Source organism: Lytechinus variegatus, chromosome 15 (genome assembly GCF_018143015.1).
Source record: "Lytechinus variegatus isolate NC3 chromosome 15, Lvar_3.0, whole genome shotgun sequence".
NCBI lineage: Eukaryota > Metazoa > Echinodermata > Echinoidea > Temnopleuroida > Toxopneustidae > Lytechinus > Lytechinus variegatus.
The window spans coordinates 19,739,943-19,760,178 of record NC_054754.1 but is presented as its reverse complement, the minus strand read 5'-3'; the positions used below and the strand labels follow the sequence as shown (position 1 = coordinate 19,760,178).

The 20,236-nt window shown below is 35.3% G+C and overlaps 1 protein-coding gene across 5 annotated transcripts in view; it reads left to right on the top strand.

Moving 5' to 3' along the window:
• Positions 1-2,940: 2,940 nt before the first annotated feature.
• Positions 2,941-20,236, top strand: part of LOC121429272 (V-type proton ATPase 116 kDa subunit a1-like) — a 48,730-nt gene continuing 31,434 nt past the window's right edge. For 2 of the 5 annotated variants that reach the window (XM_041626263.1, XM_041626262.1), the window contains exons 1-3: positions 9,304-9,531; positions 18,103-18,271; positions 19,487-19,565. In XM_041626263.1, coding sequence (XP_041482197.1) covers positions 18,155-18,271; positions 19,487-19,565 — 196 coding nt within the window. In that variant the 5' untranslated portion in view covers positions 9,304-9,531; positions 18,103-18,154. Of the gene's footprint in view, positions 3,043-9,302; positions 9,532-18,102; positions 18,272-19,486; positions 19,566-20,236 lie in introns of those variants that run through there. The other 3 variants (XM_041626259.1, XM_041626260.1, XM_041626258.1) reach the window with 3 other exon arrangements.

Genomic DNA, 20,236 nt, shown 5'->3' with positions numbered 1-20,236 from the left:
TTGTACAACGCCTACTTAGCTTGTTGTACGCGATCAAATGGGAGGCTGAATGTCACACATTCGTACCGTTGCACACACAAGACGTACCATCCAAAATGTACCATTGCACGGCTTTAGGAGGTGACGTCACAATGCGATTTCATTGAATACTAGTAAGGTGACAATGCGCGTACAGCCCGCTGGCTAAATGCGCAATGCTGTCCAAGATCATGTGCGCTTGTGGGCCCGCCTTGTGGGATTTTGCTTTTTGCTTTCAATATTTTTGCTCCCTTTTCATAGATTACTGGAGGGAAAAACTCTGGGTTTTTTTTTCATATTTTCGCTAGATTGCGAGGCGTTGTACAACACTAATAGCGAATATTCTTATTCGTGCAATGGTGCGAGATTTCGCATTCGGTGAAAGAAACGCTCTATTCAACTCGGCTAACGCCTCGTTGAATAGAGCATCTTTCTTTCACCTCATGCGAAATCTCGCACCATCGCACTCATGCCTATTCGCTATTTGTATATTGGTTGGTAGGTTGGTTGGTCGGTTGGTCGGTTGATGGTTGGTCGGTCGGTCGGTCGGTCGGTTGGTAATTGGTTAGTTGGTATTGGTTGGTAGGTTGGTTGGTCGGTTGGTAATTGGTTAGTTGGTATTGGTTGGTAGGTTGGTTGGTCGGTTGGTCGGTTGATGGTTGGTCGGTCGGTCGGTCGGTCGGTTGGTAATTGGTTAGTTGGTATTGGTTGGTAGGTTGGTTGGTTGGTTGGTTGGATGGTTGGTTGGTTGGTTGGTTGGTCGGTCGGTCGGTCGGTTGGTAATTGGTTGGTTGGTTGGATGGATGGATGGTTTGATGGATGGTTGGTTGGAATTGGTGATCGATTAAATTGTATGGATGTTTTGATTGATGGAATAGGCCTGAGATTTGGTCGTTGTTGTTTAATTCAAATTGATTAGTGAATGCTCCGATTTCTTTTTATCAATAATGATTGATTGATTAACATATTGGATTTTTTTTATTTTGAAGTATTTCTAAAAAAACACGCCGCAAATAAATTATACATGTTTAAGTCTGGGGGTTACTTTATAACTGCGATTGGCCCGGCGGAGCCCCCCCCCTTCAAAACTGTTTCGCGGCCCCTTTTTTACGGTCATGTAGTCACTTCTGTTTTAATATGTATCAATGATAAATTCTTTCGGTTTTTTTTTATATGCTGACGACTCCAACATTTTATTATCTCACTGAAATTTAGATGAATGAATTTGGAATTAAAAAATGTTTCGTCGTGGTTTAAATGTAACAGGTTATCCTCAAACATTAGTAAAACTCATTTTGTTCATTTTCAAACTACTCATAGGAATTACGATTTTCCCCGAGACATTCTAATTGACAATGAGCCAATTAATAGATAAAAAAGAATATGTGAAATTTCTTGGCATTAGACAATTATTTATCATGGAACCAACACGTAAGCAATATATCCTCATCAATTATGGCTAAAGGAATTGGAATATTATACAAATTGAAGTAGTTTTTGCCAGAGCTTTCCCTTTTAATGATATACAATGCATTGGTACTACCATATTAATTATTGTAACCTCTCATTTTTTGGGGGAAACTGTAATAAATCCAACCTTGAACATTTACTTTTTATTACAATCAAGAAAGCTGCATCTGCGCCAAATCAATATTTTCCCCGAGACATTCTAATTGACAATGAGCCAATTAATAGATAAAAAAGAATATGTGAAATTTCTTGGCATTAGACTGATCAGGCTCTTTTTTATTGTCTAAAAACGTATATAAATACCATACAAATAACTATTTTATGTATACATGTGGAAATATCCTGCTTCCTCATGTATTTGCCGATTTCTTATCATATAATAAGAACTTATATTTATATCCAACAGTCACGGTGACTTGTCAAAATATTCACTTAGAAAATCCTAGAACACTATTAGCACATAAAACACTTAGACATCATGGGCCTGACATAATTATGGAATACATTGCCAAATTCACTGAAACGGTTTTAAGATTTATTTTTCCTTTCCAAAAATGTATTAAATCACTTTATTGAATAAATATTCACAAAGTTAATATTCTATTTCTCTATATCTTATGAAACACACATGATTTCAAAAACAGAAAATTTGAAACAGTTAAAAACCAAGAATAAAAAAAACATTATGAGGACCAAGCGTCCCCCCGCCATTATGCACCTGCACCCTTACGTTACCCTTACGTTTTATTATATGTAGGATGAATAATAATTATCATTGCTTTCTGGGGTTGCCACGCAGTCAAGCATAGCTTTAGTGGCAACCCCTGCACCTTCTAATAATCGATATGTTTTAATAGAAAATGCATTTTTTCTATGTTTTGGTTGTCAGTTGTATATGTATATTATTATTGTATTTTCTTTGTTAATGTGTTTATGAAAAAGTGTTGCAGAAACCAATAAATGAATGAAAGGAATAAAACACTAGCTCCCCCGGCCTTTAGTTGGTTTCATCACTATCAAATTTCTATCGTTTCATTACGGACCTCCAAAAATAGATCGCACAAGTCTGAAACAAAAGACTATCTATATCAGGGGCCAATTGCACGAGATAGTCTTTCCCACTGATCTCTCCCTTATCTTTCCAAGGACCGTCTTTCGTGTCGCCCATGTCTTATGATGCGCTGTATATGGGGGATATTCGGGGGATATTTCTGAAATGAATGATAAACAAATGAAATTTGTTAGTAGCTTTAAAAAAATTTGTATACAATTTCATGATATATCACGTCATTTTATGAATAAAGACTTCTTTTACTTTAACGGATGGATAAAATATGTTTGCAGGTAAAATGCGTTTCACATGGCGCATCATAATAAATGGACGACACGAAAGACGGTTCTTTGTGCAAAGACCCTTTCTTGCAATCGGCCCCAGACGACTGACGTACGGTAATCACATGATTACGTCATCGAACTAGGTGGCAAGAATCCAAGATTTTCCCCGAGAACTTCCAATCTGGCCGCTGAAACTTTTGAATAAATCAATATTTTCATGTAAGTTACTAAAGTTCTATTTAAAATCCACAGTCCTGTTTGTAATTTCTGTGTACGGTAGTATAACTGTACTAGAATTAAATACAGAGTCGAGTTGCTGTCAATGAATGTTTGTGGTCTGTGACTGAATGAGTGTTACGTTGACTCTTCATTTTTAAGCCTAGTAATTTTTTTATACACACAAGCGAGTTAGGTTCATCATAATCTTGTGTTAAAGGTATTCGTATAGCATATGAATGAAGTCACCAGTAGTAAAAGTGGGTAGGGAGTCCTAGGTCTGCTATCCGTCTCTGAACTACGCACCTTATTAAAACAATTTCTTTCCATAATTTCCCACTGTTCACAGGACACAGAAAAACAAAGTGTTGAAACTTGATGTCAATTAAAAGGGGGCCAGGGCTAGACCAACTTACCAAAAGCTTCGGTCTCGTTTATTGTCTGATTGTATTGTTCCGTTGAACTGTTTTGGCTCCACTCACCAATTACACTTCATTCATTCATTTATTTAGTTGTTTATTCAATAGAAATGTATCGCAGTCAAAACTGAATTGCACATGCTTTACAGGGAATCAATTAAAAATACATGGTAAAAAATACAGAGACAAATAAACTTATTCACATATATTTGCACAGTAAATTATTGATAAAGATGAATAAATAACAGGAGAATCAAATGCATATGATAGATTGATAAAATCATTCGAAATAAAACTTTTAAAAGCACAGTAAGTCAATGGTATTTAAAAATGTTTTACTATTTCTAAGCATGTTACATATATATCAAACATTTAAGGAAATTTCAAATTATTTCAGTTATGATTTGTAATATTTGTTAAGTACACAAACAAGATTAGGTTGGGCACTGTTTTTAGATCTGTTTGTCTTGTATTTGAATTCTGTATATTTGTTTGCATTTCAAAGAAAATTATTTCTTTGAGGAGGTAACCAAGACTGACATAAGTTGTTTTTTTTTTCAAAACAAATAGCAAATCTTGAGTGTGTTTTTCTCTTCGGGACAATAGAGTTGGTAATCCTAGCTCAACCAATGCATCATCATATGAACTGTAGTTAGATGATCCAAGAATAATTCGACGAGCTCTCTTTTGTATAGATTCCAAATCATTAAACTGTCTGTTAGTAAGCCCCGACGTAAAAAGAGATACACAGTACTCCAAAATGGGTCTTATGTAGCCAATATAAACGATGACTAGATCACAAACAGGAAGATTGTAGGTTTTTAATCTACGTAACATGAATAGTTTTTTGTTACATTATTCTTCTTCTTCTTCTATTGAGCCTCTTTACAGAATATAGTCGTACTTGGCTAAGGCCGCAATCACAAAAACACATGACATTTGGTGCAGTTGAACAAAACCTAATTATAGTGAAAGTAAAAACTGGAGAGCTAATGAAGGGTGAGTGGTTCCAGGTGGCTCCTGAATGACTCAGTTGAAGGAGCCAAAACCAGGCAGGACATTCCACAAGCAGATGGTACTTGTTTCTTACAGAGACTGATCGAGTTCTACACTGTACCTCGCACTGTACAGGGAGTCAATGGCCATAAATGTACTAAGTTCAGATAAACAAGGGAAGTGGGAGTTGCTGTTTTCCCCCTTTTAATTTTTTCTCTCCTGTTTTGGTGCATTTTAGGCTAAAATTTAATGATAATCATAAGTTTGGCCCAGTTCTTTTTACATATTTTTATGAAATGAAGACAAAAAAATTGATGATTTTGCATTGTTTACACCCTAATGGCGACTGCAATATCGCGAGCCGTCTGTGTACAAGGAGGAAAAAACAAATTTTATTGTTAAAAAAGTCCTCGAAACAAACGGCTGCTAGCTGTCTAGGCCAGCCCAGGGCTAGCGTAGAGGACTCCGTTTCTTATGACCCGTTATGATCAGGGTGACCAGATTTTACAAAATGAAATACGGGACAATCGACAAAAAAGATCAACAAAGAAGGTTACACAGTGTTACACCTGAGAAAAATTATTATGAATTGGAAGAGGGTGAACGAAAGAATGAAGGAGAGAAAGAAAAGACGAAAGAAAAAAGATGAATTGAGAAGAAAGAAAAAAAATGAAGGGGAAAATGAAGGGAAAATAAAAAAAAAGAATAAAAGAAAGTTAGAATAAAACGATGAAAGAAAGATTAAAAAGCGAAAAAAGTTTCTGTCATTCTTTGAATTGAATACCGAAAGAAAGAAAAAGAAAGGAATGGAAGAAGAATACATGTGTGAAAGACAAAATAAAGGAGAGAAAAAAAGAAAGTAAGAAAAAGGAGGAGGAAAGAAAAAATGAAGGAAAGAAAAATGTTTCCTTCATTCTTCTTTGAAAGAAAGAAACGAACAATTAAGAAAGAATGAAAACAGTAAGTGAAGAGGGAAGGAATTAAGGGAGGGAGGAAGAGAAAGAATAAGGGAAAGAATTAGAAGTGAAAATAAAATAAAGAATGAAAGGAGGAAAGAGAGGGAGAAAGAATGAAGTGAGGAGGAATGAAAACATAATGGAAGAAGAGAAAGAATTAAAAGAAAAAGGAGAGGAAGGGAGGGGGAGAAAAAAGTTTAAAGAAAGAAAGAATGAAGGAAATAAAAAAAGGAAATTTGATAAAGACAGGTAAGAAAAAGGAGAAAAGAAAGAAAAATGAAGAGAGAGAGAGAGAGAAAGGATCAGGAAAGAAAGATAGATGGAACCATAAAAACGGGCAAGCAGGAAGGGTAGATGGATGAAGAAAGAAGGATAGAAAAGTAAGAAAGAGGAGAAAAGTTCAGACTTCAAGCAAACAATAAAATCCAATCATCTAACAAAAATTCATAATGATATTTGGTGTTTTTCAAATATGTTTTTAAAACTAAAAAAAAGTTTTAGAAATGAATAAAATTTCAAAGTGATTTTCTTTTTATTTAATAATTAGATGAAGCATCGCGGCATCATACACAACAAGACTCAAAACGAAGGCTTAAACAACTAGATCTATAAACTCAAGAACTTGTTCCTCCGATCACATCTCCAAATCAGTAATCTGAGAACCCAAAATATCATTATACAAATTTTGTACATTTTTTGTGATTATTTTCGCATGATTGATGGAAAGAATCTGCTCCGATCCTACATGCCTAGCTATAGTAGCCTGCCACACAATGGCAGGAGGCCAGTTCGTTTGTGATGTATTGGGGTTAGCAAGAAAATCACCGCAGAACTTGCATAAGTTTATTCATCAATTTCATTGTTGTCTCTGCTTCTTCATATGTTGGTTATTTGGATGAAAATTCGTCACTTTTAAATACATTTTGTTCAATATTCTGAAATACGGGACAAATAGGTGTCCCGGGAAGGGTTTGTCGGGACGCCGGGACAAAGAAGCAAAATACGGGACAATCCCGGGAAATACGGGATGCTGGTCACCCTGGTTATGATATATTTTATGATTTTGATACTGTCATTACTTCACAGAGCCTAGACATGCACAGTGTACTTAATCATTCAGTGGACAAGGTTATGATATAACCTGGTCTCTGTTACTACTCCCTGTGTGGTGAAATAACATTTGCTAACAATTGGCTTATTTTCTCTTATTCTTGGGGACAAATGCTTGATTTTTTTAATGTCAGTTTTCAGTATTGCTATTCATCATATAACTTGGCTCTTAAGTAAATCAAATTCTTTTAATTTTTTTATGAAAAATAGATAGTGAAAAAAAAAAAATACTTTCCACCAGTAGAGGGCGTGCACAAAAATATACAATTTTTTTTTTATTAAATTGCATACCTTTAAAAATAAGAAAAGTAAGAAAATTAGAGGTTTCTTACCAGATCGATCTCATGTCCATTCGTAAACACTGCAAATACAATAGGCTTGACCCTTGAACTGCTTCGATGAGCTATGTTATGAAGTGCCGTTTTGAAGAACGATTCATAGATTAAAAATAGTTAATAATTGAATCATAACATTTAAATTTTGATTTTAAATAATTATTATTCACAATCAAAATTTAATATTTTGGCAGTTATGCATATCCTGGTCGGTATGCAAATGAGGAGACTGATGACGTCAACCACCCAATATTTATTTTGTATTTTATTACATGTACATGTATATGAAATATTCTAATTTTCTCATTGCCATGTGAAACAAAATTTGTTCCTCCCTGAATATAAGGAATTACCATTTTAACAGTATTAATGGTCAAGTTAAGTTGGTCCTTATTGTCAAATCTGTAAAAATTGTATAATTCAAGCAATAAAAAGCAAAAATACGTGTACATGTACATGTAGTTAGTGAGGGACATCATTGACTCTTCATTTGCATATATCACTGAGTTATGCATATTTGTTTTGTGATAAAGCGAAACTTAAAAATGTCATAACTTTCTTTGTATTTTACATCCAATTTTGATGTAATTTTCAGTATTATGCTTGTTTGATATTTCTCTATCGATTCAATTCAACAGTTTTTTGGGGTGGACGGAAATTCAATATAGAGGTCCAGAAACATTTCATGGTCATATGATTTCAGCAATTATATTGCCGGGAATGCCAGTTCTTGTTGAATATTATACAGTGCATCCCATAAAAAAGGAAACCCATTTTGAGAGAAAGATTTCACGATATGTTTTTACTATAAAATTTGATATTCATGGCAAGAGTGGAATCTCATTTGAAACCAAAAGCTTAGCAACTCATTTTTGGAATGGCAGATTACGACAAGTGAGTGATATATCAGAAACAATTTGCACAGAAACTTACGTGTGAATCTGAATCCACTTCCATTTAAGAATACAAAAGAAATGCTAATGAGCCATTCATCGAATTTGCACGGTGTTTGTATCAGAAACCAATCATGTCCATTTTTTCTGCGCAAACTGGTATTGACTTCTGACATCAAAATTTTAAAATCGTCTTGCTCATCAATGCGTGAAGTGTTCGTCTCATATTAGGTATCAAAATAAAGAAGAATGATTGAATTTTATGATTATGTAAATATCATAAATACATTATTTCATTTGCCTATGAACTAAAAAAGACATGGGAATCCCGGTTTCCTTTTTGTCGGACGCACTGTAAAAAAACATAAATGCACATGACTGATATCAGAATATTAATCAGCAGGAAGTTCATTGTAAATGTCAGTAGCTAACAAGCTCTCAAGATATGTTCATGTACAATGGCCCTTCACTTTATTACAATGTGGTAAATAGGACAGTCTCATAAAAAAAGATGACAGCCTGAACAAAGCTGTAGGGGAGACAGGGGTTAGTTGGAACATGGGGTAAGTTGAAACATTTTAATTTTCTTTAATGCCTGTGAAATAAATTTATGCAATACTGCCCTCAAATTATTGCAATAATAATTCAACACTGTTGTATTATTAATAGCAATGAATTTAGGGCAGTATTGCATAAATTTATTTTACAGGCCTAATAAAGAAAATTACAATGTTTCAACTTACCCCATGTTCCAACTAACCCTGTTCTCCCCGTTCCATGACATACATGTACTCATGTACCTAGGTCAGTTTAGAGTCGTGAGTCAGATAAAAAAAAGTATGTGGGGGCTTTGGGCAATTTCACTACAAAATTCTCAAGAGCCCTGGATCCGAACCCCCCCCCCAAAAAAAAAAAAAGAGGGACCCCTGGAAATCCTCATTCATTGCACAGTTCATCCAATGCAACAGATTTGTGTAGTAAGCCAGGTGTGATCAGTAAAAATAAATATGCCCGTATTCTGAAGTCGGGTTTACAGTGTACTGTACATTAACTTCAACCCAGGTTTAAAGTTGTGGTTTAAGTATGGGGAGCCAAAGTATCAAAAATTTTAAAAAGTTGTACGTTTCTTAAATGTTTACAGTGCTCTTTCCTGATTCATCAATGGTGAAGCCAATCATCTGTTTATACTTCCTACACTATTATGAATGATTTGAGAGCCGAATGAGCTGAAGTATAATATCTCTACTATTAGTGATTATGTAACAATTGGCTGTCCATACTTAAACCACAACTTTAAACCTGAGTTTAAGTTAAACCCGACTTCAGAATACAGGCCATACTGTATATAAATTATAATTTTTTTTTGCTTGGTTTGTCTCTGGTATGGCTGAGCCATTCGTGTAATATTGAAAGTACAGATATGAGTGACATCCTGCTGCAGTCTTTGCTGTTGGCCAATACCTGTCTTGCTTTCATTTCCTGTTGATATGATACGTATCACAACTGGGGCCTTTAACACAGAGCTTGGCTGTCGATCGTACTTTAATTTGTATGCTTCATTGCACGTAATGTTCATTGTAGTCAAACATAAAAGTCAGCCCTATGATCAAATGCTATGCTTTGTGTAATCGGGCTCTGGTATATGGCTAAACTCCTTTGAAAAGTAATCGGCACAATTCAGGAGTACATTGGCAAAAAGCACTTTGATGCATTTACATGATTGTTAGTTGGACATAGTTGTATAACATTCAGGTGAGCATTGTTTTGTATCGAGTTGTTGATGGTAAGCACCTTTGTTCTCGCCTACCTTCTTTTATTCTTGAAGTTTTTCATTAAGTTTTAATTAATTGAATTGAATTTATTAGAACGTCACTGGCATTCGCCAATACTTTGTTCAAAACAAGAAGTACAAAATAATACAAAACAAATATACAATTCAAGGCATATAAGCAGATAATGAATCTTTAATGAATTATTATTATTAATGAATTATTTGCTATCATCTATTTATAACTACATGTGCAGTACAGGTGTATTATAATGATTACTCACATATGATCCTTTGACTTTCAAATCATGTACTGTACATGTAATTTATAGTTCATTTTTTGATCAGTTGAATTTGAATATTTCCAGAAATTTTTTAATTTTCCATTGAGTTGTTTCTTCTTTTTCTTGACTGTTTGAACTGTGAATTCCTCACACTGCACCAGGAGAAAAAAAACTACTCTGGTGAACTAAAGATTACTGAAGGGATTTTGAATTTCAGCATTTTGGATACCATGTCTCGGCAGATCATAATCAAAACATCCACGGCCAAATTTGGTGGAAATCCGTTCATGGGTCTATTAAAGTCTCTATAATGTGGCCCCATGAATACCTACAAAGAACTGTTGAAATAAGTGGAAAGTAGTCTTTATGAAACAGGACAATTTACTCTGATATCAGTGTGGCCCAATGGCTGGGCATTCATGAACAGTCACTTGGCCCACCATTAACCAAGTCATGTCAGATCTTGGTCCCATCTTGAATTCCCTTTGATCCCATCGACCCCACCTGTATGGAATTCCATCTATGTCATATTTTTTTCATCAGAAATTTGCACAATGTCCTTTGTATTATATAATAAACAAAGAGAAGCACACTGAATTTTCAAGAAAACAGTGAATGTACTAATATGCAGCAAATCTAGAAAATATTTTGAAACAATATGCATTATACATGTAGATGTTGATGTTGCTAGCTTTCCTAGTTGTGGTTGATCGGAACAATCAAAACTCTGTTTTGAGACGTTGGGGGGGGGGGGGGGGGGGCTGGTGTGAGGCGGTTTAAATATCATGCCCTACCTAAGGTAATATAATCATGAAAATGTTGCCCTTTAAACATGAAGGAAAAATAATACAATATTATACCACATTATGATTCACAATTATCAACGACACCTTGAAAGAAATGAGTACCGGTATGTTATTGTTAAAAAGTACATACATATTCCCAAAAGTTGTAATGATAAGAAACAATGTCTTGCTCCCGAGTGTTTACTCCATATACACCAACAGAAACTGCACTGCTTCATGCCAAGTGTTGAATGGAGACAACAATAACAAACTTTAATGTTGAATGTAATTATTCATATTTCATCACCTGACTTCACAATGAAATATCTAAAACTTGGGAAAAACTTAGAGCTAAATGATAGTAGTTTCAGTAAAACACTTATTTCGTGAGAAAGTCTGTAAAATCAAGGTTAAGTATGACTATATCAGCGTGGATGTAGATCTGGTATAGTTACATTAACTGAGCTTTGTGAAATCATAAAATTGAAGCTGAAATATGATCACACTGAAGATCGCCAACACAGATAGGCACACGTGGGACAGTGTATTATTATTGATGGAATAAAGACCCGACGGAAGTGACCGAATCCGCGCTCATTTTGCTTAGTTCTCAGCAATTACACAATTTCTTCCAGAATCCTTTGGCACATATTTTTTATTAATACAAACAGACACTTGGGTGGTCAATATACAGTATTAGATTCTGTAAAAAGTCATTTTGAGATCGTTACCACAACTGAAATATATCTTTAAACACTGTTCATTTTCTGGTGGGGTTCAATAACCTTTTAAAGGTCAAGTCCACCTCAGAAAAATGTTGATTTGAATCAATAGAGAAAAATCAGACAAGCATAATGCTGAAAATTTCATCAAATTTCGCTTATTTTTAACAAAATAGTTACATGAACGAGCCAGTTACATCCAAATGAGAGAGTCGATGATGTCACTCACTCACTATTTCTTTTGTTTTTTATTGTTTGAATTATACAATATTTCAATTTTTACAAATTTGACGATTAGGACCTCCTTGCCTGAAGCACAAAATGTTAAAATAATGGAATTCCACATGTTCAGGGAGAAATGAAACTTTATTTCACATGACATTGACGAGAAAATCAAAATATTTCATATTTCAGATAATAAAATACAAAAGAAATGGTGAGTGAGTAATGTCATCAGTTCCTCGTTTGCATACCGACCAAGATGTGCAATTGTGCATACAACTGTTTTATGAAATGAAGCGAAACTTTAAAATGCCATAACTTTCTTATTTTACATCCGATTTTGATGAAATTTTCAGTGTAATTCTTGTTGAATTTTTCTCTTTTTATTCAAATCAAGTTTTTGTTGGGATGGACTTGTCCTTTAATACCACAACTGTATGTAGTAAATGTATCTGGCAATAAATTTAGAGCATCAAGGGATGGGTTCATTACTGTCATCTATAATCCATGTACATTTATACCCCACTTTGAGACACCTGCAAATAATATTTCAGTTTAATACATCTATAAGGTAGAATACACTTGTACCAGCAAAACTAAAGGATTTCAGGATGAGTTTTGATCAAAGAGTGTGAGGGTTTAAGGTTTGTTCAACGAATTACACCTGATACAGACCTTCATGGAAATCTCATACAATATGATCTTCATAGTACACTGTAGGGGAAGGCGGGGTAAGTTGTGACAGTTTTTGCTTTTTGCATGTTCAAATTGATATGATTAATAATCTTGTCGAAATAAGTACCTTGCCTTGAAATTTAATTCTTCTGAAATATTTTCCACCTATATATAACTTTCTATCCCCACACTGAAAGTCATTGTGACCTTTGAAAAAAACGATGTCAAATGGCTCAACTTGCCCCATATATGGGGTAAGTTTGAGCCACCTTCTGGGGTAAGTTGAGCCACAAAAACTATGTACAAAATGTATGGGGAGAACCAGCATGTCAATTTTTTGTTTAAAGTCTTTTCACTTGCTAATTCTTTATAAATACTAACATCCTGTAAAAGGAAAAGAGCAGTCATGTAAATTTGCTCCTTTCAGCCTGCATTTCAATCGCTCAATGGCTCAACTTGCCCCATGCTGTTTGGCTCAACTTACCCCAGTCCGAACTTAGTGCGATAATTTTGTATCCACACATTTATTATGCATCCATCTTATAAAAAACTATGACAAGAATGAAGATCCATACCTGGACTAATAATGTTGTTATCATGTCTTTATTATATTTAAAGACATGTGTGTTTATAAAGCACTTACTTTTTGGGCTGAAATTCATATTTTTCCCTCTAAAAAACTACTTTTTGTTTCAGGGTTGGAAACAATGTGGTGGGGTAAGGGGTTATGCTATGGGTCATGCTATGGGTCATCAATACATGACACCACCACAATGTCTGACTCATTCATTATTAGCCTGGGGCTGGTGGCTCAACTTGCCCCTATGCTCAACTTACCCCGCCTTCCCCTACAGGGTGTATGTCCAAAGTTTTCAGTTTTTGTAAAAAGCAAATTTTGTGTTTGTATAAAGGCATAAGCTTGAATTATCAATTTTCTTCAGCGGCATGTAGAAAACCCTGTGAAAGAGCAATTTTTCTGAATTCTGGAAGACATGGAATTTACTGAATTTTCATTGAAAACACAAATAAAAGATTATCAAATTTTATATATATAATTTTAAAAAATGGGTTTGAAATTGAAATTCAATGGTACACGGTACGGGCAGGGAATTGTAATTAGCCTGGTGAAGGATTTACATAAATTTTGCATTTTTGCACTTTTTGAAATCCAAAATAAGTGTTTCTAACCCTTTTCATAAACCTATCCTCCAATTAGCCGCCTAAGAGTAATGCGGATAATTCAATAAAAATTGCGTTCACAAACTCTGAAAATAAGCCGCGTTATTTTTACGAGCGCCCGTCCTGAAAAAGGCGGATAATGGTCATGACAACTGGACACGCCCCCTACGATGCGGTTGCGTTGGAAAAGGGTGACCTTGTGACCGCACCATGGCAATTATCCGCATTATTTGGAAATGCGTTCATAAACTCAAAATCTTGTCCCGATGCTGCTATTATGCGGATAATAGCAGCATCAAAATTGTGCGGATAACTCTTTGTCCTCTGATTTTATGACCAAATTATGCTGCTATTAGCCGCATAATTGGGTTTATGAAAGGGATATTAGACACCTATTTTGGATTTCAAAAAGTACTTTTGGTACTCAACGGTGTGTATCAATAAAAAGTTTACACTTTGAAAGAGTCCTGGGAATTGAAAAATATGCAACATGGTGATCATTTTTTGTGTGCATGTATTCCTGGGTTTGGGTCTCATCTATGAAATGAAAGTGTAAAACTTTTGACAGAATTTTACACTTGAGTGAGCAAGTTTATCCTTATCTTTATCACAGAAAACTGGGACTCACTACTCTACATGCAGGATACATATTTATAAACATCAGTCGCTTTGGACCTAATTCACAAAGGTGGTTTTAGAAACCCATGGTTGAGTCTATGGTTTATGCACATTTCCTGTATAAATTACGCTGCATATATATATATAGTTTTTATTTTCTCGAATTTTCGACGGACCTCCGTCTTCTTCAGGAGAATATACAATGTGTGGTATCAATCAGAGAGCGCATCCTCAGACAGATGTTGTTATGATGACTGGCTGAGGATGCGCGCCCTTCACAGAAACATACATAGTAACGCTTGTTTGTTATTATCTAATTGTTACGTAACAATTAATATTGCGCAATAACATTTCTTGCTACGCAACAATAAGAAATGAGATGATAGAACGAAGATCAAATTGGTTAAGAGAAAATGGTTCTCTCGAAAGTATTAAGTACGGATATAATTATTGAGCAATAAGAGAAATTCCTGTGTGATACGATCGATACCAAACATCGTGGCGCTTGTCAAAGTATTTTTTTCTTTTTAAGAACGAAACTAACGAAAGAATGAATATCCGCTTAGGAATCCCAGATCTCGGTTCATACCATCACCCTCAAAGCTCCTACATTTAACAATAATTCGTAGTTCAGCGGTTCTTCTCTCGTCCGCTGATTTGTATCCTCCCCCAAATATGCACACTTTCACATCCGCTAACGAATGTCCAGGAAGGCAGAAATGTCTGGCAACAGGAAGGTCGGTACGTTTCTTCTGAATAGATGATTTGTGGTTATTGAAGCGCATTCAGAATTTCGTGCTGGTTTCACCAATATAGATTGCTTGGGGGCAACGTGCGCAGAGCAAACAGTAAAGCACGTTACTGGCATCGCAGTCATGTCTCTGCGGGTGCAGGGTAACATTCTTAGCAATTCTAATTGTGGTGTCAGTAACAATATGTTTACAGATTTGACATCTGGGTTTGTCACAAGGTATGTTACCTCTTGGATGCTCAGGTGTCGGGAGTCTGGTGCTCACAAGCAATTTCCTCAGATTGGGAGGTTGACGTTGAGCATGAAGAGGATTTTCTCCGACTATTTTTCCTAGCTTGGGATCTAGAGCCAATGTAGGCCATTCCTGCCTGACCTGTTTTACGAATTTCTTGGTATCGGGATGGAAAGTGGTCAGTAGGGCGCGCATCCTCAGCCAGTCATCATAACAACATCTGTCTGAGGATGCGCTCTCTGATTGATACCACACATTGTATATTCTCCTGAAGAAGACGGAGGTCGGTCGAAAATTCGAGAAAATAAAAACTATATTGGCTTTGAAAGCATTACCATTTATCTTCAGCATATTTTGTTACTATTAGAGAAGCCAATACGTGAAACTTTAAGATATATATATATATATAGATAGATAGATAGATAGATATATATATATATATATATATATATATATATATATATATATATATTAAAAAATGTCCAATGCTGATGCGTGCTTTTGTCACAATTTTTCAAATGGACACCTGTTACCATGGTTATCCACGCTATTTTACTTATGAGTCCACTGTTTTGAATTTAATGTGTCCACTCTTCAAACAGTGGACTCATGAATAAAATAGCATATCTAAATGTAACCATGGTATCAGACATCATTTTGGCACACTGACAAAAGCGTGCATCACCATTGGACTTTTTTATACAATCGCCCTATACATGCTAAATTAAGTTTAATTTTATACAGGAAATCTGCATAAACCATGGATTCAACCGTTGGTTTTCAAAACCACCTTTGTCAATTCGGGCCTTTATGTCTACATACCTGTGCAGTATAAAAGATGATTTGCAAAGTCATTGCTTGTTTTGCCTTTCGTCATGTACATTACACATGTGCTGGTAGCGGGAAATGGATCTGAGTTTTATTATCAGTCTTTGGATTGTATCACTATTTTATTGTAGAAACTATCATGTACATTTGAGTGTTATTTTTACATTTAGCAATAGCGCTACAAAGGTCAGTCTTTCTATTCGATTCCTATTAATTTTCTGACTAGGAGCCTAGTTTCGATCTGTTCTGTAATCTGTATCACATGTAAGTATTTCAATTGATATTTTTGTAATAATGCAATGAAACACTACTATAAAATGTACAATTTAAAGTGTACCGTTTATGTTTATTGAACCAATTATTCAAGTTTATCTGATTTATGATATCGATCTTAAACTCTGTTCTTCAATATTGTCCTTGAAGTGGATATTTGCATCCAAAGGTCGAGTGGATATTTGCTTTCTGTGGTCCAAATGTGATTAAAGCTGTGTTCATACTTAATATTTTAGAGCAGAATTAGTGTTTGAAATGCATGCAGGATTTTTTCCCGCACCTAAATGTGAAGAGATCAGAGAAAGAGAGAAATACATGTAACATTTCTGCCCCTTCAAAAAAAAAAAACTTACAGTGGCATGAAACTGAGAATTCACAGGGAAATCAATTTTTTTTTAACATAGCTCACTCATCTCGGGTTCAGTAATTATTAGGATAATCAAGATGCTAACCCTCTTTTTAAATTTGAAACACCTTTCCAGCTTTTAATTTGTGTAAACACACCCAATGTCAATTTTTTTGTTGTGCCCTAATCACTTTGGCAAACTTTTACACCTGTACAAGTACTTTGTAGGTCTGAAGACCCTGTAATAATTATATGAATGAAAACGGGTATCGATCGTTTCTTTGTAATCTTGGTTTTAAGTTGTATATCCTCTCTCCGCTGATATGTAAGGTACAGTCAAGTTTTCTATACCTTTCATTTCATTCTGATGTGACTATCCGTATGTGTATGTATGTTTAACGTTCATTGTTGCTGTTTTTGTAAATATTGTTTATTAGCACAGGCTAAAGTATTTGCCTACAGGTACTCACGTGTACTCAACTTGTTAGTTTTTAGTTTTAATCCCTGAAGGCTATGTTTTACTTTGTTTTGTGAATGTACACCTATTTTTCCTCCATTATTAATAACCTGAATTCTGTCAATCCCACAGTTCTTACAGAGACAATCTGTTTCCATTCCTGGGACCATGGCAGTAGGGTTTTTCCAAAAAGGGCACAGATTGTCCCTCTGGCTGCTGATACACGGGCATGGTGTCCAAGTAGAATTGGAATATTTCCATTTTTTCATTAAAGTCAAATTACTGCAATTAGGTTGACCAAAACTTGATACGAAATGCATGTTTATGTATTAAGATTCTAATGGGGGCGTCATGGTCTAGTGGTTATGAGGCTCGTCTTTCAATATGATGGATGTGGGTTCAATTCCCAGCCGTGGCATGTTTTCCTTCAGCAAGGAATTTACCCACATTGTGCTGCTCTCAACCCAGGCGAAAATGGTTGCCCGGTAGGAAGAAGAAATTCCTCGGATGCTTGAGAGCCTATATGGGCAGTGCAGCTAAAGGCGGAGTAATAATCTCAGCGCTTTGTATCCTCATGCAAAAGGCACTTTAGCTTTATTATTTAAAAGATCCATTCAATGACTAAAGCTTTTGTAATTAAAGAGAAATTCCAGTAGTTGCAGTAAACACTGATTTCACGAGAAAGTCTGTTAAACCACTGGGCTTAATTGTCAGTGTATCATCGAGGATCTAGATCTGGTACAGTTACGTACAAGTAAGCTGAACTTTGTGAAATCTTGAAATCTATGTTGAAAAATTTTCACACTGAAGATCACCAACACAGATAGGCACACGTGGGACACAGTACTAATATTGCTGGAATAAAGACCCGACGGAAGTGACCGAATCCGCGCTATTTTGCTTATTTCTCAGCAATTACACAATTTCTTCCAGAATCCTTTGGCACATATTTTTTATTCATATAAACAGACACTTGGGTGGTCATTATATTAGATTCTGTCAAAAGCCATTTTGAGATCGTTACCAAAACTGGAATTTATCTTTAATGTTTTATGATACTGGAGTATAGTTCACATCATTGATCCTTCTTAAAACAAAGCTTTAGACAAGCTTTAACACTGCCGTGCCTCATCAATGCTTTAATTTTCTAAGTGTTAACTTCTTCAAAGAGTGCACTGTATAACATTCTTATCTTTTTCTCTTTTTCATAACAGGAAATTGATCTGAGACAATTATCAAGAAAGAAGGTGTAAACCCTGGGCCAAGATGGGTTCCCTGTACCGCAGCGAGCAGATGTGCTTAGCCCAGCTGTTCTTGCAGTCTGAGGCTGCTTATGCATGTGTAGCAGAGCTTGGGGAGTTAGGCCTGGTCCAATTTAGAGATGTAAGTTCTCAAAAGGCGGTGCTGCATCATCCCTAGTTTGCTCAATCTCAAGATTTTAGCCCGATTGGCCCTCTTCGCGATTAATCTCGAGATTCAAGAAACCCTGTCTCCACCACCGCAAGAAGAGCGATTCCTGCTTGAGTGAGGCATCGATGCATTATGGTCTGATGCCTTGAATAAATAATCACGAGTGGGTCTGCACTTACGAATTTGCGCGATAATTCGTAAAATAGCGCGTTATTTTGCAAATAATTCCAAGTTGACTTGAATTGCAATCTCGAGATGAATCCTACGAACTAGCGTGATAATTGTGTCTCCATTGCAATTAATCTCAAGATTGTTCAGATCGGGATAATTTGCCGGATCAGAAATAGCGCACTAATTTGAAAACTCGGGATGGTGCAGACGGCCCTAAATTATAAGTTTGATTTTAAGTTTAAAAACTCAAACCTCATGTGTAGGTAAAAAGATGAATGTTGTATTGGTCAAATCTAGAATTCATGATCTGAAGTTGCCCAACGTTTGTAACCCAAATAATGATCTCATTTGTTAAGGTTCGCGAAGGTAATTTTACCTGACTGCAATAAAAAGAAAGCAAAAACAAAAATAGCTGTAAGGACTGATGGTTTTGATGGCTCTCCAAAAGATCCAGGAAGGATTCTCAATGCTTTTAATATCAAGCATCTCAGTTTTGAACTGTTCAATAATGTGTAAAATAAGTCTATAGAAACCCATTAAAGAAAAAGTGAAATCGATTTGGAAATAAACCTATCTCTTTTGAATTATAGACAGTGGCTGTGAAGTACTTAATCATTATCTTTAATTGAAGTTTCTCTTTCTGTATAAAATGAATATGAATTTGAAATTCATTTTAAATGCATTTAAATTTAATCACATTCATTATTTCATCTTTCATCTAGAGTACTTTTTTGTTTTCTAAAAATACTTTCTAAGTGGTTTTAATATATCATTAGCGATCAATTTGCTATTTTACTACTGTACATGTATTTGATAAATATGGGCCTGGAGAATTTAACAGTATTTTTGACATTTTTGACAAGCAATAAAAACGGGACTAGTTTCAAAAGGATGTCATTTGTCTCATGTCATGCACCACACCCCTCCCTACCTTTTTTTCTGCTTTTTTATGTAGTATTCATAAGTTTATTATTCATATTTTTGGGGCTTTTTGCTTCAACTTTCATACTTATGCAGTTGAATCCAGATGTGAATGCTTTCCAGCGAAAATTTGTCAATGAAGTAAGGCGATGTGATGAGATGGAAAGAAAGCTACGTGAGTATGGAACACTTGATACTTCTTTTTCCCAATCAAACTACCAGTAGTGATAATATATATATTTATATTTAATGATGTGAAGAAATCTAGAACAGAAAAAAAAACTGGAAATTCATTCAGTTAGTCTTTTTCAAGTAACATAAAATTCCTATATCTCTCTTCAAGCTGACATATTCAAGGACTATCATGGACTGCTATGGTGATTACGGTACGGTACTATAGGTTTTGGTTCATTTGATATTATGATTCTTATAATAGTAGAAAAAAAATCTTATAAAAGTTTTAAAATCAAAGTTCATCCTACTACAGGTCTTTTGTGATGTTTTTATAATAGGGTAAATGATAAATGGTAGCGTTTTTTTTTTACCTGATTGCTAAGAAAGGGAGGACTGACGGCTTAAGGTCTTCTCCGAGGGACCTGGTAATGAGGATTCAAATTCCTTACCAAAGGGCACTAGCGCACGAAATGGGACTCGAACTCGGGTCACAAGAATACAAAACCCGCTGTACCGACTGACCTATCATGCCTCTAATAATATTTCTCACTATTCTTTTATCATCAAATTGTAGAGTATATAATGTGCCTATTTAAGGCCTCCAAAAACAAATATTGTTGTTGTTTTTGAAGAAAAACTGAAGAAAACGTAAATACTTTGGGGAAAGTCAAA